Genomic DNA, 20,471 nt, shown 5'->3' with positions numbered 1-20,471 from the left:
CTGCTTAAAAGAAGCCCATGCCTCCAGACGTCCAATTCAAACACCACTCTAAGGCACAGCCACCTGCCCAGTATCCACCGTGAAAAAAGTTTTTACATTAGGCTTATCCAAGCCCATGTGTGAAGTCACCCTGAAAATAAATCTTCACAGCTCAGAGAGCCAAGACACAAACAAACGGGAAAATATTGCCCATGGATATCAAAGACAAAACTCAATTGAAGCTGAAAGGAAAGACAAGAGAACTAGCAGAGACAGCAGTAACTGGACAAGGGAAACAGCATTGGAGAAACACAGATGAAGAGCGAAAGCCTGAGAAGGGCAATGCTGCGCTATGTCATGATATTTTAGGACGTTATATTTAGGCGGCAGAGAATCTGAGCTAAATGCTTTTATTCCCAAATCATTTTCATCAAGAATCCACAAAATCTAATAAGAGAAAGGGAATGAGAAGCTTAGAAGGCTTCTGTCTGTCAGTCAATCAATCATAAAATGCAATTACCTAGGAACTAGTTCCAGGAGGCGGCTGTGTTCGGCTCTGTACAGCCGGAATTGCTCATTAAAGCACGTGTCAGAGGGTCCTTATTCCTTACAGAGTTGGCCAGAGCTGTGCCAAACACACCTATTTTTTTGGTCCCAATTAAGAATTTTCAGGGGGAATAAAAATAAAATTGTTTTGCCATGTAAGACCAAGTATTATAATGTAATCAAGAACAATATAAATACCCATAGATCCCCCTCTTGCTTTCAAACAATGGAACCTAAGACTTCACTCCTAAAGAATCTCTATCACTCCCAGAGAAACTCCCAGATACCATGTTCCAGAAGCATTCTCTGCAAATTTATCACTGCATTTCTCCTACTATACTGAAAGCAAGTGTTACCATGAATGTCTTGTTGGAATGAAATCTCCAGAAGGGCAAGTTCAGGTCTTGTTTCTAAGTCCTAAGAGCTGGTTCAGGGCCTCACCTGTGAACCACAAATGCTGACCAGCTGAGTGGTTTTCTTAGGTGCAAGATGTAAGCTATGCATTTCACTGTCTAGCATCCAGTCCCTCTAATGCCAACATGATGGAGGACAGACTGCAGAAAAGTGCGATTATAACAACCTAAGATGACCCTGACATCCATTGCTGTGCTCTTAGTAGCACTGGGTTCTTTTAAAAGAAACTCAAACAGGAAGGTACAGTATTTTGACTTAAGCAGTGCTTTTAAGAAATATGCAGCTGGTACATTTTTCTCATTTCTAAAGTGGTCATTTGAATGTGTGTTCCTGACCATCTCACCTCAGCAGGTCCCCCTCTGTAACTCCATATCAACTCCCTCACTGTTTCCTTGCTTGCATTTAGGTGTCTTATATTCTGTTTATCTTTTCTTTGCCGTGGGACTTCATCAAGACAACATGACTCTATGAGGACAGCGAATATGTCTGTCTTACACACACTTGCACCTATGGGTCTAATTCAGTGCCTGACACATAAAAGGGGCTTAATATATATTTGATGAATGAAATTACTTGAGATTGTATTTCTCAAATAATTTACTGGCAGAATAGTTTGATGAGACGCTCTAGAGGAAAAATAAGATTATTTTGTTGGCCAAGTAATTGTGAGCAATGCTTAATGTTATCTTCCTTCTGGAATATTGGTGTATTCAAAGCTCTGGGAATGCTTCAAGGAGGAAACCATTGAATATTTTTTTAATTCAGCATTTCCCAAATTTATGAGAACAAAAATTTTAAAAGTAAAATCTAATGACATCCTGTGGAATGAGTTCCAAAGGACACAGTTTTGGAAACACTGCTTTAAGAGCTAAAAAAAATATACTGGGGTACTAGGCCCAGAGATGCTACCATGTATTTTTCTGTATTTACAAAGCTAAAGACAACTTCTCTGATCTCTCCAGAAAGGAACAGAAGCTTTTTCTCACCAGCTGCTTTCTCTCACGGATAACTGCCCCTGCCCCTCCACTTTCCCACCCCCAATGTGAGTTCTCAATTCTTTCTTAATAACTCCAATCACCATGTAGTATCAAAATGCTCTCAAAAGCATAGCTGGTTTTATATTGGACCTGCTTAAAATAGAATCCCCCAAAACAACTGGATTAAACTCCAAATCAGTACTATAGACCTAGGGTTCGCTTGACTTATTTTTTTCACTAGTTATTATTAGTTACCATACTATTTTGAACTGAAAATATTTGTTTTACAAAAGCATATCCAGAACCTCTCTTGAAATCAGTTACTGTTAACTGAGGCATCAGGATATTCAGGCACATATGTCTCACCATTGTTTTGAGGTGCGATGTAAATAATTTGTTACCAATTGTTAACAAGTACAGAACTTAGTGACTCACTTAACAAAAAACAAACGTATTAATGCTGTTTTAATGTCTTTCCTGTAATAGTATCACTCTTACTTGAATTCCAGTATGATTTCTTAAATGGGAGAGGAAGGGAGGGGAGCTAGTTCATCCTGAAATGATATGTCCATGGTATGTGCCTATTACTGACATTCCATTAAGAGGTGAAATGATTGTTTAGTTTATTCCTAAGCAGGGAAAGAAGGAAGGAAGGAGGGAAGGAGGGAGGGAAAGAGGGAAGGAGGGAAGGAGGAGGGAGGGGGGAAGGGATGGAAGGAAGGAAGGAAGGAAGGAAGGAAGGAAGGAAGGAAGGAAGGAAGGAAAGAAGGAAGGAAGGAAGGAAGGATGGAAGGAAGGGAAAAGAGGGAGGGAGGAAACTGTCAAAATCTGGGAAGGCCTCTGATTATGTACCCCACTTGTGCATGCCATATAGATGATAACAGAAAACAAGTGAAAAGTGAGTCTCACTAGCTCTTCTAATATATGCTTCCATTTAGGGGAATATATATATAATTATATAATAATTATATTATATATATACAATTATATAATTATTTATATTATATATATATAACATATATAATTATATATATTATATGTTATACATATATATTCACATTACTTTTAAGATTCCAACAACTGGCAAGCAAGGTAAACCTATGTGGTACTTAATGAAATTGTTTCTAGTTTTGAGTATATATGGCTCTGAACAGATTCCAAAGAATTTCCAGTTCTACATGAAAAAGAGTTGCATTCAATAGGCTGCTCTATTTTTGCCAGAAAGCTACACAGAGTTGTTCTCTAAGTAGGAAGTATTAATACATGTTGCATTTACACACTTTCAAAAGCTGTGCTTGGTTTATAACAGCTTTTGTTGAGGTCATAAAAGTGAAGGCCATCAACTACGGTGGGTCAAAGGTGAATGTTTAGCAAACATTTAAGGAATCACACCCAAAGTTTGGAATCTCTGAAGCAGTGTGAAATGGACAAAAGATTCATGTCATCTTTAACTTTTGGCCCAGCATTCTTTGCATTCACTTTTAAAAAGTCCATTTCGATAACAGGCCAGAGTTGAAGGAAACCCCCCTGCTTATGGCACTCACAAGGTGAAAATAAAACATTCTGATAAAGCTCACAGCCTTGAGGAAAATTTCAAGTGGCTTATTGCCTTAATTTTCTCTTATTTCGCCACTCATTATCAGACAGAACTGAAGGACAGATTCTGCCTTTTGCTCTGCAGGCTAGATTCTATGCTCACTGGAGACTAGCTTGTGACTTGAGTATTTCACTACTCATTTATCTGTGTAGCCCTCTATTTAATGGACTCAAGATCTGCAAAGTGCATTCGATGGAAGAAGTTTGTACATCAGCTGATGGGGTGTGTGGGTGTACACACATTAGACAAAGAGAAAAGTTACTCTGTGCATGTGATGAGCCAAATTATCCCAATTCCTTTGTAGGAGAGTTTTTTTCCCTCCTCCTCCTTCTTCTTTCTTTATATAGCTTAAATAATATTTATCTGAGATTTCAGGTTCTTGGTTTTCAGTAGGAGACAACAGGTGTGGGGAAGGGCTACCTGCTCACGGCCAGGGCCTGGCTTATGAGACCCGTCTCTCCTAATAAACATTTGTCTTACCACGGAAGGGGCCTTGTCACTGGCCCTCATTTCAGAGTAGGGGCTCAGAAAGCCAGCAACATTAAGACCAAAATAATGTCATTTAGTGTCTGTGGGACAGGGGATTTTATAAAAGGATTAAAGGGAGGGTATATTAAATGAGTCCATGACTAACAGGGTGTGACAGAAAAGGGTTTTATTCTTTTCAACAAAACAATTCCCTAGGGGTGGGACCATTACTCCACTGTGCCTTTATCACCTTGGAATTTTTATGGTTATTTTTGATGAATTCACATTTTTGTAAAGGCTTTTTTGAAATCATGCCAGGTTTCCATTTTTAATTAAAGTCGTAAATAATCTTAATTCTGCCTTAAAAGGTTTATTGTTTCTTTCTTTCTTTTTTTTTTTTTTTTATTGCTGCCAGGAAATATTTCAAATACCAAGCCCTGATGTGAGTTAGCAATTAGAATCTCTCCAAGGTCTAGTAACAACATTGTACCATGTAAATATTACACACTGGCAGATCAGCACAAGGTTTGAAAATGTGGACTGACTGATCTCAGGTTTATTAGCACTGCTACTCCTGGGAGTGACATTTCCTCTTTTTACTGGGTGGAGCAATGTTCATCATCTTAATTTCCAAAAATTAATCCATCACAGATCCATAAAGGATTTTTAAAATCTTCAGGTTGACAACACAGGTTAAAATTCAGAAAGTAAACACAGTAGATTTGTGGCTAATGACTGGGCAATGAAAGTCAGCCAAATCCAATTCAACGATTTGCAGAAAACAGAGTAAGCATCAAAAGCTAATCATTGGAGAGACTGCACCTCATTTTACATATGATAAAATTACGAGAATACAGTAATATTGACATTAGATTATAATACTGCTCCTTGAATGTGTATCCTCGTTATCTAGATTGTCTATTGAATGTTGTCTACAAATTGTCTATAAATTTATATATTGTAGTCTCAAAGTCTGATTTTCTTCTTAAATGAATGCTTTCATGTAAGAATTAATTCTTTCCATGCTTTCATTTAAGAATTGATTCTTTCCAAAGAATTAATTAATTTTAAAAAAGAATCTTTCACATAATCAAACTACATTTCCTGTATATAGAGGTTGAAGTGTATCATGTTTGAACAATAGAAACCACTAACATTTCTGAAAATATACATTGTTTCCATACCTACTTTCAATGTCATATTGTTAGTTGTATTTGTCTACACAGGGGACCTATACGCTGTCATGTCCATGACAGCTGTTACTATCTATGAAGGCGCTCTCCAATCTTATGATAGGTTTGCCACTGCCGTACAACCTCACACCTTTGGGAATGTTGGAGGTGGAAAATAGTTCTAGTTAGGGGGAAAACACTCTCGGCAAGAGATTTTTTTGTTTGTTTTGTTTTTAACAGACACAGCCTATCATTTCAAATTTATAAGACATACACAGATAATGACAAAAACCATTAGGCAATGGGCCTGCTGAACACAGTTAACAGTATGCCACAATAATATCAAGCATCTCCTTACACGTTTATTTATATTATTCACGTAGGAGTTCCTTTGCTCTTTTAAAATACAAGAACATATCCAATCCATGTCAAACAATCATCTATTGTTAATACTATTATCTGTTGTTAATGATCATCTATTATCAATTTACTGGGATTCTAATTAAAGAGACTTGACTCTATAAAATAAATCATTTTACCAACTGATTTTCCCAACCAAAATAAATGTTTTTACCAACCGACTTACAAGAGTGGGTGTGTATACAATTATGAATATCTATCGTATCTTTCTAACTGAACATTTTTCTAACTCACAAGGAAGAGATCAAATTATTTCCATATATGAGCCCTCAACTGGCATTGTGCTAACATCTCTCAAGGAAGAAAAAGCTCAAGTAACAAAAAGACTACAGAGCATTTCTCAACATAAAAGGACTAAATCCCTGTAAGCCATGAAAGAAGGCAAGATTCTCGTTAGCTAGAAGTCATGGTGACCTGAAAACCATGGCCATGGGTTTCAATCATTTGAAATAAGTTGAGTCTTAAACTTCCCTTAAATTTGTTATGATGGGCCCTTAAATGAATCTGGTACCAATCTGAACCCAAATGAAATACTCAAAAAGCCAAGATCATGTCAACATATTTTCTGCCATCATTAGAAGAAACATGTTGGTCCCAAAATGTACAAACTCAATTATTAGGAAGTGCCTTGAAAGGTATTAAGTTCCTCATCTCTTGAGATGTTGAAGCACAGCATGGCCAACCATTTGCTGGAGATCTTATGACGTCGGAAGAACAAGACAGGTGGGTTGACTGGTTGATCTTTAACATTTACTCCAAATCTGAGATACTATGATTTCTATGAACTTTGAAAGATGCATTAATCCCTTATTGATGTCCAAGTAATTTTAGGTTCAATTCATTTCTCAGATTTTCAAACACAGTACCTATTAAGAAACATGTTATTTTTCTAAGTTTAATGTTAGGAATGCTTCTATACACGTACCTACTCATGCTAGAGATTCACTTACCTTCTTCACCAGAGCTAAAATGATTTCCGTCAATTAATATTTTATGAAAAAGCACGTATCTCCAAAAAGGATTTCTGTTGCTGTTTTTCCCAATTCAATTTTCTTGTTATTTGGATTTAATTTCCATAATAATCTTGTGTTACTTTCCAGTTTAGGTAACTTACACTAATTTTCTCTGATTCCGATTATACAAGCTGTCCCCAGAAATTCATATCTGGCTATATCAGCTATGCAAACCATAGCCTTGCTATTAGAGGCAGACCTCAGAGATACTGAGGGTTTGGCTCCAGACCACTGCGATGAAGTGCGTATCGCAATAAACTGAGTCACAGGAATTTTTTTGATTTCCCAAACCGTATAAAAATTATTTTTACACTGCATTATAGTCTATTAAATGTGCAATAGCATTATGTCTAAAAAATGTACATACCTTAATTTAAAAATACTTTATTGTTAAGAAATGCTAACTATCATCTAAGCCTTCTGCGAGTCAATCCTTTTGCTGGTGGAGGGTCTTGTAAAAAACACAATATGTGGATAGCACAATAAAGCAAAGTGCAATAAAACAAGGTATGCCTGTATTTCATGGAAGACTTCTCTCATCAAAGAGTCTAAAACATGTTAAACCTTGAGAAGTATAAGAATCTCCAATGCCCTGCAGAAGCTCCCAGTACTGCAAGAAGAATTTAAATGTACTTTTTCTGGCTGGATACCTTCTCTTTTAAGATTACCTTTTTCCTTGCTTGTTGATCTTTGGAAGAATGAGCCTTCACATGCTTTCTTAGGGAACTTGGGTCTGTATAGCGTTTGGTACATCCTGGAATTTGACAAGCATAAGGTTTCTAAATAAGAGAGAAAGAAAGAAAGAAAAAGAAGGAAACAGCTGTGGTTAAATCACAAAGGTAACTGGGGAAGTTACTCAAAGACTATTGACTTCAGACCATGAACTGTTAGCAACTGACTGTTGTGAAATGCTGGGTAACACTTGGGCATTTTATTTAGAAAGCCAGTACGTTTTCATCAAGGCAAAAAGGAAAGTAAGCTTTCAAGAAACAAAGAGATGGCCTATCTTTGATGATTTTTAAGAAACTGCTATAGAGTGCACTCTTACCAGGAAACCTCTTGTAGCATTTCTTAATATAGAAATTATTAGTAAGCATCTCCAGTCATACTTACAGTTATGTTCCCCTGAAAACAATCTTTGGTACTGTCAGAAACTAGGAAACATATATTCTTTAAGAGGTCAGGTATAAAGAAGCTGTAGAAAAGTCCAGAAAAGACTGGGAATGTTTCAGAAGAAACCTGATTCAGAAAGAAAGAGGGAGAGAATTAAAAGGGAAAATTAGTAGAAAGTGAATAGGAGACAGTAGGTTTCAAACAACAGACACATGAAAAAATCAGCCAGAGACACATTAATGCTAAACCTGGTGCTAAAACTGGGTTATGTAAATAAGCCCTTGGCTGAGCGTGATGAGAACACAAGTTTTGGCTACTTCATTCCCCCATGCTCCTGAGATGTGATGTGTGGAGCCTAAGGCTGAGTCTAGAATCTTTTTTATTTTTGTGTCTCTGGTGATTGGCATACAATAATTAGGAACGAATGAATGAATGCACTACACTTCAATTCAAATTTTAGCACCGATTCCTACTGTAAGAACAAAAATCACAGCAAGGATTTGAAAGTATGACTTTTAAGTTGTGAAATAATAAGAAACTTCTGTTTATTCTAAGAACTAAAAAAAAGTCATAACATTAACTGTGTTTATAAGATGTAGTAACAGTCACTCATCTGCCTAGTATCTCATCAGATATGACAGCTATGCCTACATAAGGCGAAATGTAATGAAGAGAACTGAAATCCCATCTCTAAATAGGATTTTTACTTTAGAAACTTGATGTCTTATTGACCCCAAAAAAAGAATTCAGATTAAAAAAAATATATTTTGTTCCTGTTTTCATATGCATTCTTGTCATTTTGCTGGCCAACATCTATGTGGATTATATTAGTTGCCCTGTTGAAAGTCATATTTATGATTCACTTTTTCTCTGCCATTTTTGATTCCAAGAACAAGGAAAAATCATGAAGGTATAATTTAGTTTGACACTCCCAATTCAAATGCTAAGTTTGATTATCTAATGTATTTGTTCATTGAGTGACTGACTGATTGACCGAATCACCCAACAGTTCTTATGCTTCCATGATGTGCTGAGCATTTTGTTACATATTAGAGATGTAACAACAAACAATGGATGAACCAGGCTCTCAATATCTCAGTTTTTGCAAAACAGTGAGCCAAATATGGGTTGAAGTCATCTGCCAATGAGTTTTCCATTGGGTTAAATAAAGGGGTTTTTTTTTAACCTGGAAATCTTTTCTGGATTCACACGTCTTTCTTGCCCTAGTCTTCCTTATCCTGCCCTGGCATTAGGGGGGCAACCAGCCAATACTACATTGTGACCAACATAAGCTCATGTCTTGTGCGTTACAGGAGATGTTGCAAGTAAACAGAAAAATCTTTGGGCATATTAACATGTTATAGAAATCCAAGCCATTATTATTAGCATGGTCACTAGTATTTGGGTTGGAAAGGTAAGAAATGGGTAATGCCTTTCTGTATTTGATTTTGAGATGTTCTGAAAGAAAGCTTCCAGCTGGCGTTTACTCTCTCCCTGCTGTCAGCCAGCCACCTGGGATCAGTATGCCAAAATAGCAATGGAAGGGGCTGGTCTGGGTCGTGCTGGCCATTTTCTCTCAGACTACCTAAGCTTTAAATGGCATGCTACACTTCACCAAACCGTATTTTTCATTATTTTCTATCTGTACTGTAAAATTACTTCCGGTTTGAATATTAAGACGCTAACAGAAAAACGAATTAATAAAACTGGTCAGGGTTAGAATTACGAACTCAGCAATCTTTAAGGGAAAGCCATTTTTCTGTAAGTAGAGAATCCAGTTAGTTGAAGAAAGATACTTTATCCAAAGTTCTGAAGGCATTAGCACAGAGTACTTAATAAAAGGGAAGGAGCATCTAAATTCAACTAACAAATTCTTCAACTGCAGTTTGCTTTATGAAACAAACGTTTACTGTCTATAGGATTTTAAAAGAATGTACCAGATTTGTTAACCGCAAAAACAATTTAAAGGGGAGGTAGTTTGCATCTTAAAGGAAACATGACGGTTTTAAAAGCTTTACTAAAGAAATTATTTTTAAAAATAAAAATAGCTGAGTTTTAAAAGCTACTGCATTGAACTGAATCACAGAATTATCATCTTAGGTAACTTTCCTCAAAAGTTTTAAAAAGGGGTGTTTTTCAAAATTCCAAAATGATTTTAGAAAATGCTCTCAGTTTGATAAGCTAAAATTAGCTCAAGCCAAGGAGGATTTTGTAGAATTATAACACTTAGCCTCACAATAGTTCTTTCAAACTACAGATAACTAGCTAGAGTAGAAGCAATTTCTCAAGACAATCTTGTCTCATGAATGTTCATTCTTCCATGATAAAGTTTAATGACAAATTGAAAAAATTTATTGGATTCTACCAAGACCATTTTAGACATAAAAATAGGGCATCTTAACATAATTTATTCTTTCTCCTACTTCTACCTTTAAAAAATACTGATATTCACCAAATTTATTCATTTAATATTCTATTCTGTTGGTCCTAAAATCACTGAATTCAATTCAGCTGGAGCAGAAAGGGTCCATCTCATGCCCACATTACTCTAATTATATTCCAGATATTTACTAGACAGGCAAACCATCACATTTATGTATATTAGGAGATAATTTTGTTTAGAAGGGTTACGTGACATATAGCTAAAATGACATATCAATATGACTAATAGAGACTAATATAAAAGTTAATATAAATATGTCAACTATAACATCAGAAGAATCTTAAATATGTATGAGAAGGTGTGTAGAAATAACAGTATCTTTTCAAAATTCAAATTCTGGTGTAGTTTAATAATAGACATCAGAATGTTAACACTGAAAAAGTACTGTCATGAATACATTATTTGCAAGAATGTGGATTAAGAGATCTGAGATGTGTATAATAAATTTATTCTAATGTCTTTGTTAAGTGAAGTGAAATTACATATAGTCTACCTGGCCTCACGTAAGGAAATGGCATCAAAACCTGAGAAATGCAACAGAGGTCAATCAACCTAACTGAGAAAATAAAAGAGAGAGTCTTAAAAAAGGCATTTGCAAATGAACAAAATGTTGCAGCATTAAGAGGGTTAAGGTGTAATAATGAAAATCAATTGTTCTCAGAGGATTTATGTCAATGGATATGTGGCCGTCAACACATAGAAAATGTGATGAAACTGAACCCTTGGGAAAGAGTTGCTGATTCGTTTTAGAGCACTTAAAGGTGAAAATACCAGGTGGTTTTAAAAGCAAAAGTCCAGATTCACTCTCCAAAACCATGCTAGCTTTAACCGTTTTATGTCAAGAAGAAAAGAACCAGAGTTAGAAAAAAAAAAGGGGCTTCTTATCTCGAGCAATAGTATATATTGCGTATCTTAGTATATCTTGATATTTGGATCCTTATTTTAACGGCTAATCTGTAGTGGTCATTTTTTGTACTAAAATCTACAGCACGGCAGCCTCTAGACTGCCTTTGCTTTGTACACAGAGGGAAAGAACCCCTTTGTCCCAGGCAGTTAGTTGTAATATTTAGGATACTTGTGACGACAGAAAAGTGAGGAAAGAGCTAAACAGAGCCCCTCTGGCCCTTTACCCGGTTCTATTGCTGCCCTTGGCATTGCCCCTATAACCTGCAGACCATAAAGCAAACACTTTCACCATCCCACTATCAAAGAGCCACTTCCTCACACCGGGGCTTTGGACTGGAAGTTGGAAAACTCCTGCCATTCTTACAGTGTCCAGATGTGTCCTCTGGTGCTTGGCACGGTCACTGGAGTTACTGAATGCCTTCTGACAGCCCGGATGCTGGCACAAATATGGCTTCTCGCCTGTGTGACTCCGCAAGTGAATCTTGAGATTTTCGAGCCTTGAAAAGGCCTTCTTGCAACCTTCAAACTGCAAAAAGAAAACAATTTGGGGTTGTTGAGAAAGACCTTGAATGCTTGAGTCTGAGGGACAGAAAAAAAAAGTCCTTAGTTTGTACTTAGCCTAAAACAAAAGAAATAAAATGAAATCCAAATAGTAACAAATACTACTTCTAAAAATACACATATGTTTATGTGATCTGCATTTTTCCACTGAATATACATGCTACTTTCCGTACCAGAGTTGGGTCCCAAACTGATTTCTGTGATTACTTATGTCAGAGAAAATTCACTGTGAGCCATCTGGCTCTGTTAATAAAAATACAGTAATGCATGTCTTAAAGATTTATTAAAAAATTAACACACTTTTCCATTTCCAAATTGGTCTAAATTGAAGGAATCAGGAAGGAAGAAACTTTTCACAACTAATAAACTAACAAGAAAAATCAGTGCGATGTATGAGAAAAAAAGGTGAATTGAAGACCCAAAAGTTCAAGATGTAAAAGGCACGTGTCTGCTGCATTATTATGATCATAAAGTTCCTTAATTGTATTTTAGGGGGTTTTTGTCCTCCCAATAGACTGACCTTGTTGACATATAGGGTGATGCCAAACCTAACGAGATAAAGTTTTCAAATACGCTTTCAAAAAGGTACTAAAAGACAATTCATTCAATGCTAAATCATTTTCCAAATACAGTGATGGTTTTATTTTTATTTTTTTAAAGAAATTTTGTTGCCAAGTTCAATAAGAGAAGAATTGAAAGTGAAAGACTGAAAATTTCAAAAAATGCTTCATTGGTTTACCAATAATATTTATGGATGGTAATAGTTACTTAATGCCTTCTGGGGGCAAAGTATCAGCTACTATTCATTAGCTGGTCAAAGTGATTCCAATCCTTGAAATGCCAATCTAATAAAGAAAATGTGTTACAAAAAGCCTATAAATGAAGCATAAAGGTGAGATGGGCATTTATCCTTGAACTCTTTCACAAAATTTTAATCCATTTGAATTCCCCCTGCAACACACTTACAAACATGGAAAAACTAACCAGAACAAAGCATAATATGTGCAAATAAGAAACCTTAGAGAGAAATGTGGGAGGGGGGTCGGGGAAGGGGTAGGGCTGGATACAACAGAATATAAATAAAGAAGGTAAATTCAAGACGGCTTCCATTCAAAATTAGCGGGTATAACGTAATCTTACTACAAGTAATTTCATAAAACTCTCTGGTTCTCTTGCTTCTTACAATAGATGATGGAGTACACTGTTCATGAAGGGATGAACCATCCTGAGATGGCTAGGGTTTGGTTATTTGAATTTTCATTTTTAAGTAAAGAATGAACTAAGGAGAAAGAATAGTCAAGTATATCATAACTCTGAGTTGTCCAGATTTTGCATGCTGGGATATTTTAAGAAATTTTAGAAAGTTGCACTTATTTTGATTGAGAGTTATACATGTTTCACAGACATATGTTGGTTTATTTCAATTTTGATATTTTGCTTAAAATAATTTTGGTGTTTTCCTGATTTCTATTTCACATAAAAATAAATATAGCCTGAACAGAAGATGATTGCTGACGAAGCCAACTACTTTTTCAACAGAGTGAAAGATACAATGCCATGTCACTAGAGGGAGAGAGGAGTTAAGGGGCTTACTTTTGGAAACAGGTTTGCAAGTGAGTCCTAAATTGGAAAAGAAAGGGGCTCAAAGTTAACCCCCAATTCACAGTTAAGAGGCCTCTACTGACCAAACCTGTTTTTAAGATTCTCTCTGAATGACGACTCAGAGCAAACTCCTGGAGCTCAATTTATTTTATTTGGAATCACTTGGTGGACCACACTTAGGTCTAAAATGAGCTTGTGGTTTTGGACACATCAAACCTGTAGCCTAGTTCCTAGCAAGGCTCTTTTGTAGGGTGGACACCATATTGGGGCCAGCTCCAAGGGTGCGTACACAAACCTGGGTAGGTCCCAGCACCCACTTCCTTCTACAGTCCCCAGAGCTTGGTAAGAGAGAAGGCTGCATTGTTTCAACACCAACCAGAAGTGGAGAACCACTTGAGAATATACTTACGAGGTTTCTATGAGTACCAGACAAAGAAGACCCCTGGATCTACCATAGTGTGAATAGAGGGATCCCAGACATGTGCTAGAACTAATTCAAACTGTCCACTGGATCAGACACTAATTGGATGTATGCTAGCATTTCCAAGGTCTCTCTCGTTAAATGTCCGAGTAAATGTGCAGTAAAATGTCCAATTAAAAGTCAACTAACTGTTATTATTGCTGTTAACAGAAGTGATGATCAAAGACCCAGGGGCTTGTTCCATTCCAAACAAGTCAGTGAAAAGTGAATTACATCTCAGAATATCCTGACCATTTTTAAATAGCAAAGATGGAGGAAACTATGAGCACTCAGACTGAAAAGGACAACAAAGAGATTACCTGTAAAATCATGAAAATCTAGCTGATCGCAGATGTTTCCTCTGTAACAAGCAAGCCAGGAGACAGAAGTATTTGTAGTGCTTATACTAGCATCATAGTATTTTCAGAAATAAAGAGTAAGAGTGAAGAGGTTATATGGGTAAATGCAAGAGAAACACAATTTCATATACTCAGGGGCTTACCACACACTCACTCTCATTGAAGAAATTCACTTGAAAAAAACATGAACCCCAAACCAGTAAAATCAGGCACTGAAGAACCCACAAATGGCTTGGGGGGGGTACCCTAGCACCCAACCTACCAGGTGTGTGCAGGGTGCCATACCTGACTGAACTTGCCACACTAACAATTCCACAAGAGGAAAGAGGTGCTGTTAATTTTTCTAATGGTGTCTGGATGAAACAAAGCAAACAATTCTGTAATGAATCATTATCATTCATTATGGGAATAACCCTGTAATTCAACACAAGAATTTCCTCTCCCTCAGGCAATTCTACCCTTAGATTTATATGTTCAATTAAATGCAAATGCATTAAAAATAAAGTAACACATTTTGGTAGAACTACAAAAGATTGTTACAAAATACACCAAAACTGTATGCTTTGGGTATTTGGGCAAATGGATGCCTGTTTTCCTTATTATTTTTTTCATGTTTTCCAACTCTTGAATGAGTGAGTGAGTCTTACTTTTGTAAATGAACATCTACACCTAGGCAAGTGAAAACCATAGGCGTGTTTCCTTGGTTTGGCCAAATGCTTTCTCATCGAGGCTCCTAAAGCACAAGGTCCATCCTGAGATCTAAGGTCCAAGTTGTCACCTGACTGCTCTTGCCACTGCCACCAAACAACCACTACACAAAAATAGCCAATATCCTAATCTCAAGTCCTCTTTTACCCGGACTGGCAATGGAACCAGGAAACTAGCGTAGGACCCAGTGTCACACAACTGGGTCACCAGGCCTGAGGTGACAAGTACTTCAAACACAGGCCCAGTCTGGGGAAGATGACAGAAAAACCAACCAACCAAACTCTCAGAATCCAACGGGATAGCAGAAGGAGGAGAAATAGAACACAAAAGAGAGACAAATGCAGGATGGTAATGTGGGAGGGAATGATGGTGGGAAAGGGGTCTGGTATATATTAATAATTTAAGTAACATCCTTTTGTTCCGCAACAAATACTGAGTACGCTCTATGAGCATGGTGCTATATGTTAGGCATTGGAAGGAACAGATGAATGAAACTCAAACTTTACTCGTGGGAAGATGGAAGCAAGGTCAGTGTGTGTGTCCAAGCAGGTCCTATAACTAACCTTCAGCAGTGATTCTCAAAGAACTGGTGCTGGACCAGCAGCAGGGGCATGCCCTGGGAACCTGTCAGAAATACAAATTCTCTGGTCCCACCCCAGACTTCCAGAACAAAACCCTGGGGGTAGAGGCCGGACATTTTAGTGTTAACAAGCCCTGCAGGAGATTTGGATCCTACAGTCTGCAAGGGAGTTTAGGAATGCCATTCATATTGTAATCACTGTCGCTTTTCTTAAGGAAATTTCCTGACAGAAGTAAAGTGTCTTTAAATTCTCCCATTTCGACTGGGACTACAGTCGTATGGACTAGCAGCAGCCCTGGAGTGGAAAGCAACGTCTCCATTCCAGGGTAAGAGAGGGTTATCTCCACTTGCACAGCAAATGGGACAAAATCTCAGAATGCCAATCTTGTACTGGAGATTCTTTAAACTCCAGACTGTTTAATCTCCTTCCAGGCAGATGTCTGGTTCTGAAATAGGTATGTCTGCAAGTTCTCTCAGTGGCCTCCTGACCAACAAAATGTCCCACATTTCCAGTGCCCATTACATTCCCCTGTTGAGAAAAAGCACTGGAGGGGAGCCATGATTTACCACTTGAACATTTCAGTGGTTTTACAGACACATACAAGAACTACACATGAAACTGTAAGTTGCAGCACTTTAAATCTCATGGGTTTTGAAAATACTGCATTGCATGAAGCCTCACTGAGAAATCTCTAACTCTGAAGCTGTTTTCAAGTAACAAACTTTAATTAAAAAGTGTTTAAGTTGCCTCAAACCCAGAGAACCTTAGCTTGCACCACTGCTAATTTAGGAGATTATTTCATATTTAAAGGATTACAACTGGACTGTAATCACCACCTATATATATTGGCTTGATTACAGATTGTTGACATTAAGTGGCATTAAGACGACCTTTGAAATATTACTTTCCCTTTCTATTAGAGGCTTTTGTGTAAGGTTCTGAAAATGAAAGGCTCATTAGACACTATTAAAATAGGATTTATTCCATATGTGTAAGCAATAATCAACTAGAATATTACTCCCTCCCCTAATCAGCTCCTCAGACTGCTAAAGAAGCAGAAGTTCATATTCAAAGCAACAGTAACAGCAAACCTTTCCTGATCAGGTTTCTATACCATCACTAACGTCAACAAAACCCAAACAGAAAGGAGTCTATGATGCTGGACACGCTTTTTTAAAAAATGTACATTTGATTTCAATTAAGCCTCGGTGTTTATGATCCTTGGAAGTAGACATTTTTACAGTTTCATCACTTAAAACCAATTAATCTTATCAGCAATGGCTGATACCATGATACGATATGCTGTGTGATGAGTTATATGTTAGTTTATGTCTTCCATCTACAGCCCAGAGACAACAGAGATGAGAAGGCATTGGTGGAAAGGTCAGCAAATATTTCTAATGCCATGGATATAGTCATGGCGACTTCCATAATAAACCCAAGAGTTCAAGTCCACTTGAATTATGGACATACCTGCAACATGTGTCAATAAAAGATTGCTTCTCCTAGGACTCAGAAAGAGAGGGCCGAAGCAACAGCCGAGGGCCACTGCACACACCTGAGAAGAGGTGAGAAATCTGACTCACGGATTCAGCTGAGATTTAGAAGTTTCCTTCTAGGACCGTGCTCCTCAGCGTTATGGGGCTCGTGAGTCACCTCAGCTCCTTGTTAAAATGCAGATTATGATGCAACAGGGATGCAGTGGGGCTGAGATTTTGCATTTTTAATAATCTCATCGGTGAGACTTATAAATGTTGAATGGTCAAAGATCACACTTTGACAAGTAAGTTTCTTAGGATAATTCAACTACCTTTAGGTTGAAAATGTACAGTTTGATGAGATTTTATTTTTAAGAGATAAAATAAAATAACTACAGCAAGAAGAAAAAAATAAAGAGCTTGCTTTTGATGAAGCAAACTGTGGCAGCTTTGTCCCTAAAAGTGTGGAAGTATGGAAGAGTAAAATCTAATTTTAAAATTTAAGTTGAGAAGATAACAGAAAGTGTTGTCTGGGAGGAAAGAAAAGCAGAAGAAAAGTCAGAAAAAAGGGGACAAAGAAGCAAAACAGACTGCAGAAGCACACGAGGGCCATCTGATTTTGTTTCTTCTTTAGTTTCATCCGCATTTGGACATATGGTTCCCCTCGTGCCACCCTGTGGTTTCTGTTCCCAGTGCACCTTTCTTAGAACTGGATGCTCCCGCCAATCTTAATATTTACTGCATCAGTTTGTAGGAAGTGCTACATAAAGGGATGGAAAGAAAATAATGCAAGTGTTTCGAAGCTTTTAAAAAGTATCCAGTTCATGGAGTCATTACACTGAGCAATAAGGAATTCCTTCCTCTCCCTGTCTCCGAATAACAATTCTGCAGTGAGGATGACAATAGTGCAGTGTTCTCCTTTGTGATTTTACTCATGTTTTCAGTCTAATCACCCTTTTGTCCATAACAAGACAACATACCCACAGAGAAGGAGTTTCCATGTTTCCTTTTGGTTGCTAAAAGGTAATATCTGATTTTATAGTATCTCAAAGGTTCTACCCAGAGGAATAGTGGCCTCGTTGGAAAATTATTTCAAGTCATGGCAGGGTTACCCTCCCATGGGTTAATATGAGAGTTCTCTTAACTTCAGGGAAATCAGTGCACCCCAGACTGATTTTCCAAAGGTTCCAAGTAGCTAAATAGATTTGCGCTTGCATTTCTGACAACAGCCTTCAAAGTCTCCCTGCCCTTTGGTTTGAGTGGGGCAGCTGGAGGGGGGAAGAGACTATAACGTGACACTTGGGCATCAATGAATCATCCAGGTCACTGCATGCCACTCATCTGGAGTTCTGAAGTGGCTTATAGTACTCATTTATCCAGAATTGCTGGAACTATTAAAAATTTTGTAGATTTAATATAAAACCCTTTCTGTAATATTTTCCTAACCCATCATAAAGAGATCCCAGTCACTGTGCTTTTTTCCTTGTTGTTTTGGAGTACAAAATGAATCTATTATAATAACTAGCTCATAAATACAACTTCCCTGGGTGGTTGTGCTTCTTGTTTTTGATTAAGAAACCTGTATAAAACGCACTTAGGTTACCTAAGTGCGCACTATATATGTGTTTCTTATTGGTTTAAGGCAATTTGTTGCTTTTTAATATTTTGGGTCATGGGTAGCAGTTGTTCCTTAAAAGCGTACTCTAAATGAGGTGACAATAAATGAGGGCGAACTTAGAAAAACGAAAATGGGAAAAATATTTTTGAGAAGCCACATGACAATGTAGAGAGAAATATGTTATTTCTGTGCCAACATTTGAACCATACTACATTTTTATGGAAATTATGAAGTGTCTGGTTTATAACAATTGAAAGGAGCTGGGACAAATGGAACCTCATCATGGGCATTATATTTACAACTGGAAAAAAAGAATACTTCACAGTGCAACACTGATATTTAAGATGTATCATATGGCCCTTTCCAGTTATTCAACAAATAACAAAGTATCATATATTATTCATATTGTTATCAATACAATGCCAGAAAACTACAGTGTTAAGCACATTATTTCTGTGAGTGGGTAAATAATAATAATTTAAAAAGAAGTTGTTTGGGATTGTTTAAACATAAAAAGTTTGGCCGGATTTTTTGTTGTTGCTGTTTAGTAGCATTGAGTTCATGCAACCGCACATATACACCCACTCACTAGAGTATGTATACTTCGGAGGTTTACAGTCAGACCTCTATAAATGCACTTTGATTGCATGCCAAGAAAGCAGGTATATTTAAGCTATGTAATTGGCCCTGCATAAATATATCTAAAAGCAATCAAATGATTCAATTTTCTATGTATCTGTGTTTCTGATCACCACATAGCCAGCTGTATTTCCATATACATATTTCCACACAAGCACAATACTTCTAGGAAGTATATATAAGCATACGTATAAAAGCAACTGTCAGATGTTTTGCCACGCTGCATTAAATAAAACAATTTTTCAAACGCTTTTAAGTACCAGTCTATATACCGGGTATTGAGTTTCTTGTACATTCAGCATTTTATTAGGCTCTGTAGACGACACGGAAAAAACAGCAGGCTCAAACCTACATTTCCTGCATTCATAGAACATTCCAGGAGAACGATATATACCCAGAAAAAATGTGGACCCTGACCCAGCCTGCTCTAACAACCCTCCCCCCACAGTCCCAAATTATTTTCTACATGTTAAAAGTGAGGAAACTGAGAGAAAATGGAGGAATTATCCTTTGGATTTTAGGCATTATTTTTGACATTCAAAAAAAAAACATGTCAGAAACATCCTCTAATGCTCGGTTTCTCTAAACTGTCTCTCAAGTTTCAGAAGACAGAGAGGGACAGAAGAAGTAAAAGAGAACTAAGTAAGCAAAAGGAAAGGAGAAGTGGAAAAACAAAGAGAGCGAGACTACAGATCAGAGGAGGGCTTAGCATTTGTATGTGCAGGCCTGTCCCCTCTGTGTCCTCTCACTGCTGCCCCAGGGCGCCAGGCCAGTCCAGGTGCAGCAGCCTGCTCCTATTGGGCCCTGAGCCTCTGCATGTGCTACTCACTGTGCTTGGTGACATCCTACTGATCCTTTAGCTTGATGTCACCTCCTCTGTGGTGCTCCTTACCCCCCCACACCTTGCCCACTGCCTCCCTAATGCACAGTTACACTGATTGGATTGTTTGTCTCCCCGACGAGGCTGTGAGCTTTCCGAGGACAACGGACTGAGTCTTATTCATCTTTTTACTGCCAGCACTGGGTACAGGGTTTGGCAGATACTCAAGTGACCGCAGATAATTTGCTAAATAAATGCTAAACAAAATAGACAGAATGAACTCTTTGTACAAAAGCATATTGATTTCCGACACTTCCTTGTGTTGTAAGTTCATTAAGGACTTTTCATTAGGGAGGGCCAGTTACTATTTATGATGACATCAAATGGTCAACATCGCAAAAAGCTATAAAACGCATTTATGGGTTTTGCTGGATTTTAAGGTTCTACAGAACTACTGTAAAATATATTTAATTATTTTAACTGTGAGGCAACAATACTAATAACAAATGGGTGTATTTTTGTGTCTGTGTGGATGAGATGCATTAGCCTTTTTATTGATGTTCTGAGAAATTTGTAGCAACACTAGTGAAGTGAGTG

The 20,471-nt window shown here is 37.4% G+C and overlaps 1 protein-coding gene across 4 annotated transcripts in view; it reads right to left on the bottom strand.

Annotated features, from left to right (window-relative positions):
* GLIS3 (GLIS family zinc finger 3) overlaps positions 1 to 20,471 on the bottom strand; it is a 422,399-nt gene that overhangs the window by 91,364 nt on the left and 310,564 nt on the right. For 3 of the 4 annotated variants that reach the window (XM_081066032.1, XM_081066029.1, XM_081066030.1), the window contains 3 exons: positions 11,413 to 11,574; positions 7,700 to 7,825; positions 7,255 to 7,365 (listed from right to left, as the gene is read on the bottom strand). In XM_081066032.1, coding sequence (XP_080922158.1) covers positions 7,255 to 7,365; positions 7,700 to 7,825; positions 11,413 to 11,574 — 399 coding nt within the window. The remainder of the gene's footprint in view (positions 1 to 7,254; positions 7,366 to 7,699; positions 7,826 to 11,412; positions 11,575 to 20,471) is intronic. The other variant, XM_081066031.1, reaches the window with a different exon arrangement.

This window comes from Rhinolophus hipposideros (assembly GCF_964194185.1).
Source record: "Rhinolophus hipposideros genome assembly, chromosome: 11".
Lineage (NCBI taxonomy): Eukaryota > Metazoa > Chordata > Mammalia > Chiroptera > Rhinolophidae > Rhinolophus > Rhinolophus hipposideros.
The sequence above is the reverse complement of the archived record's forward strand: the minus strand, read 5'-3'. Positions and strand labels throughout refer to the sequence as shown.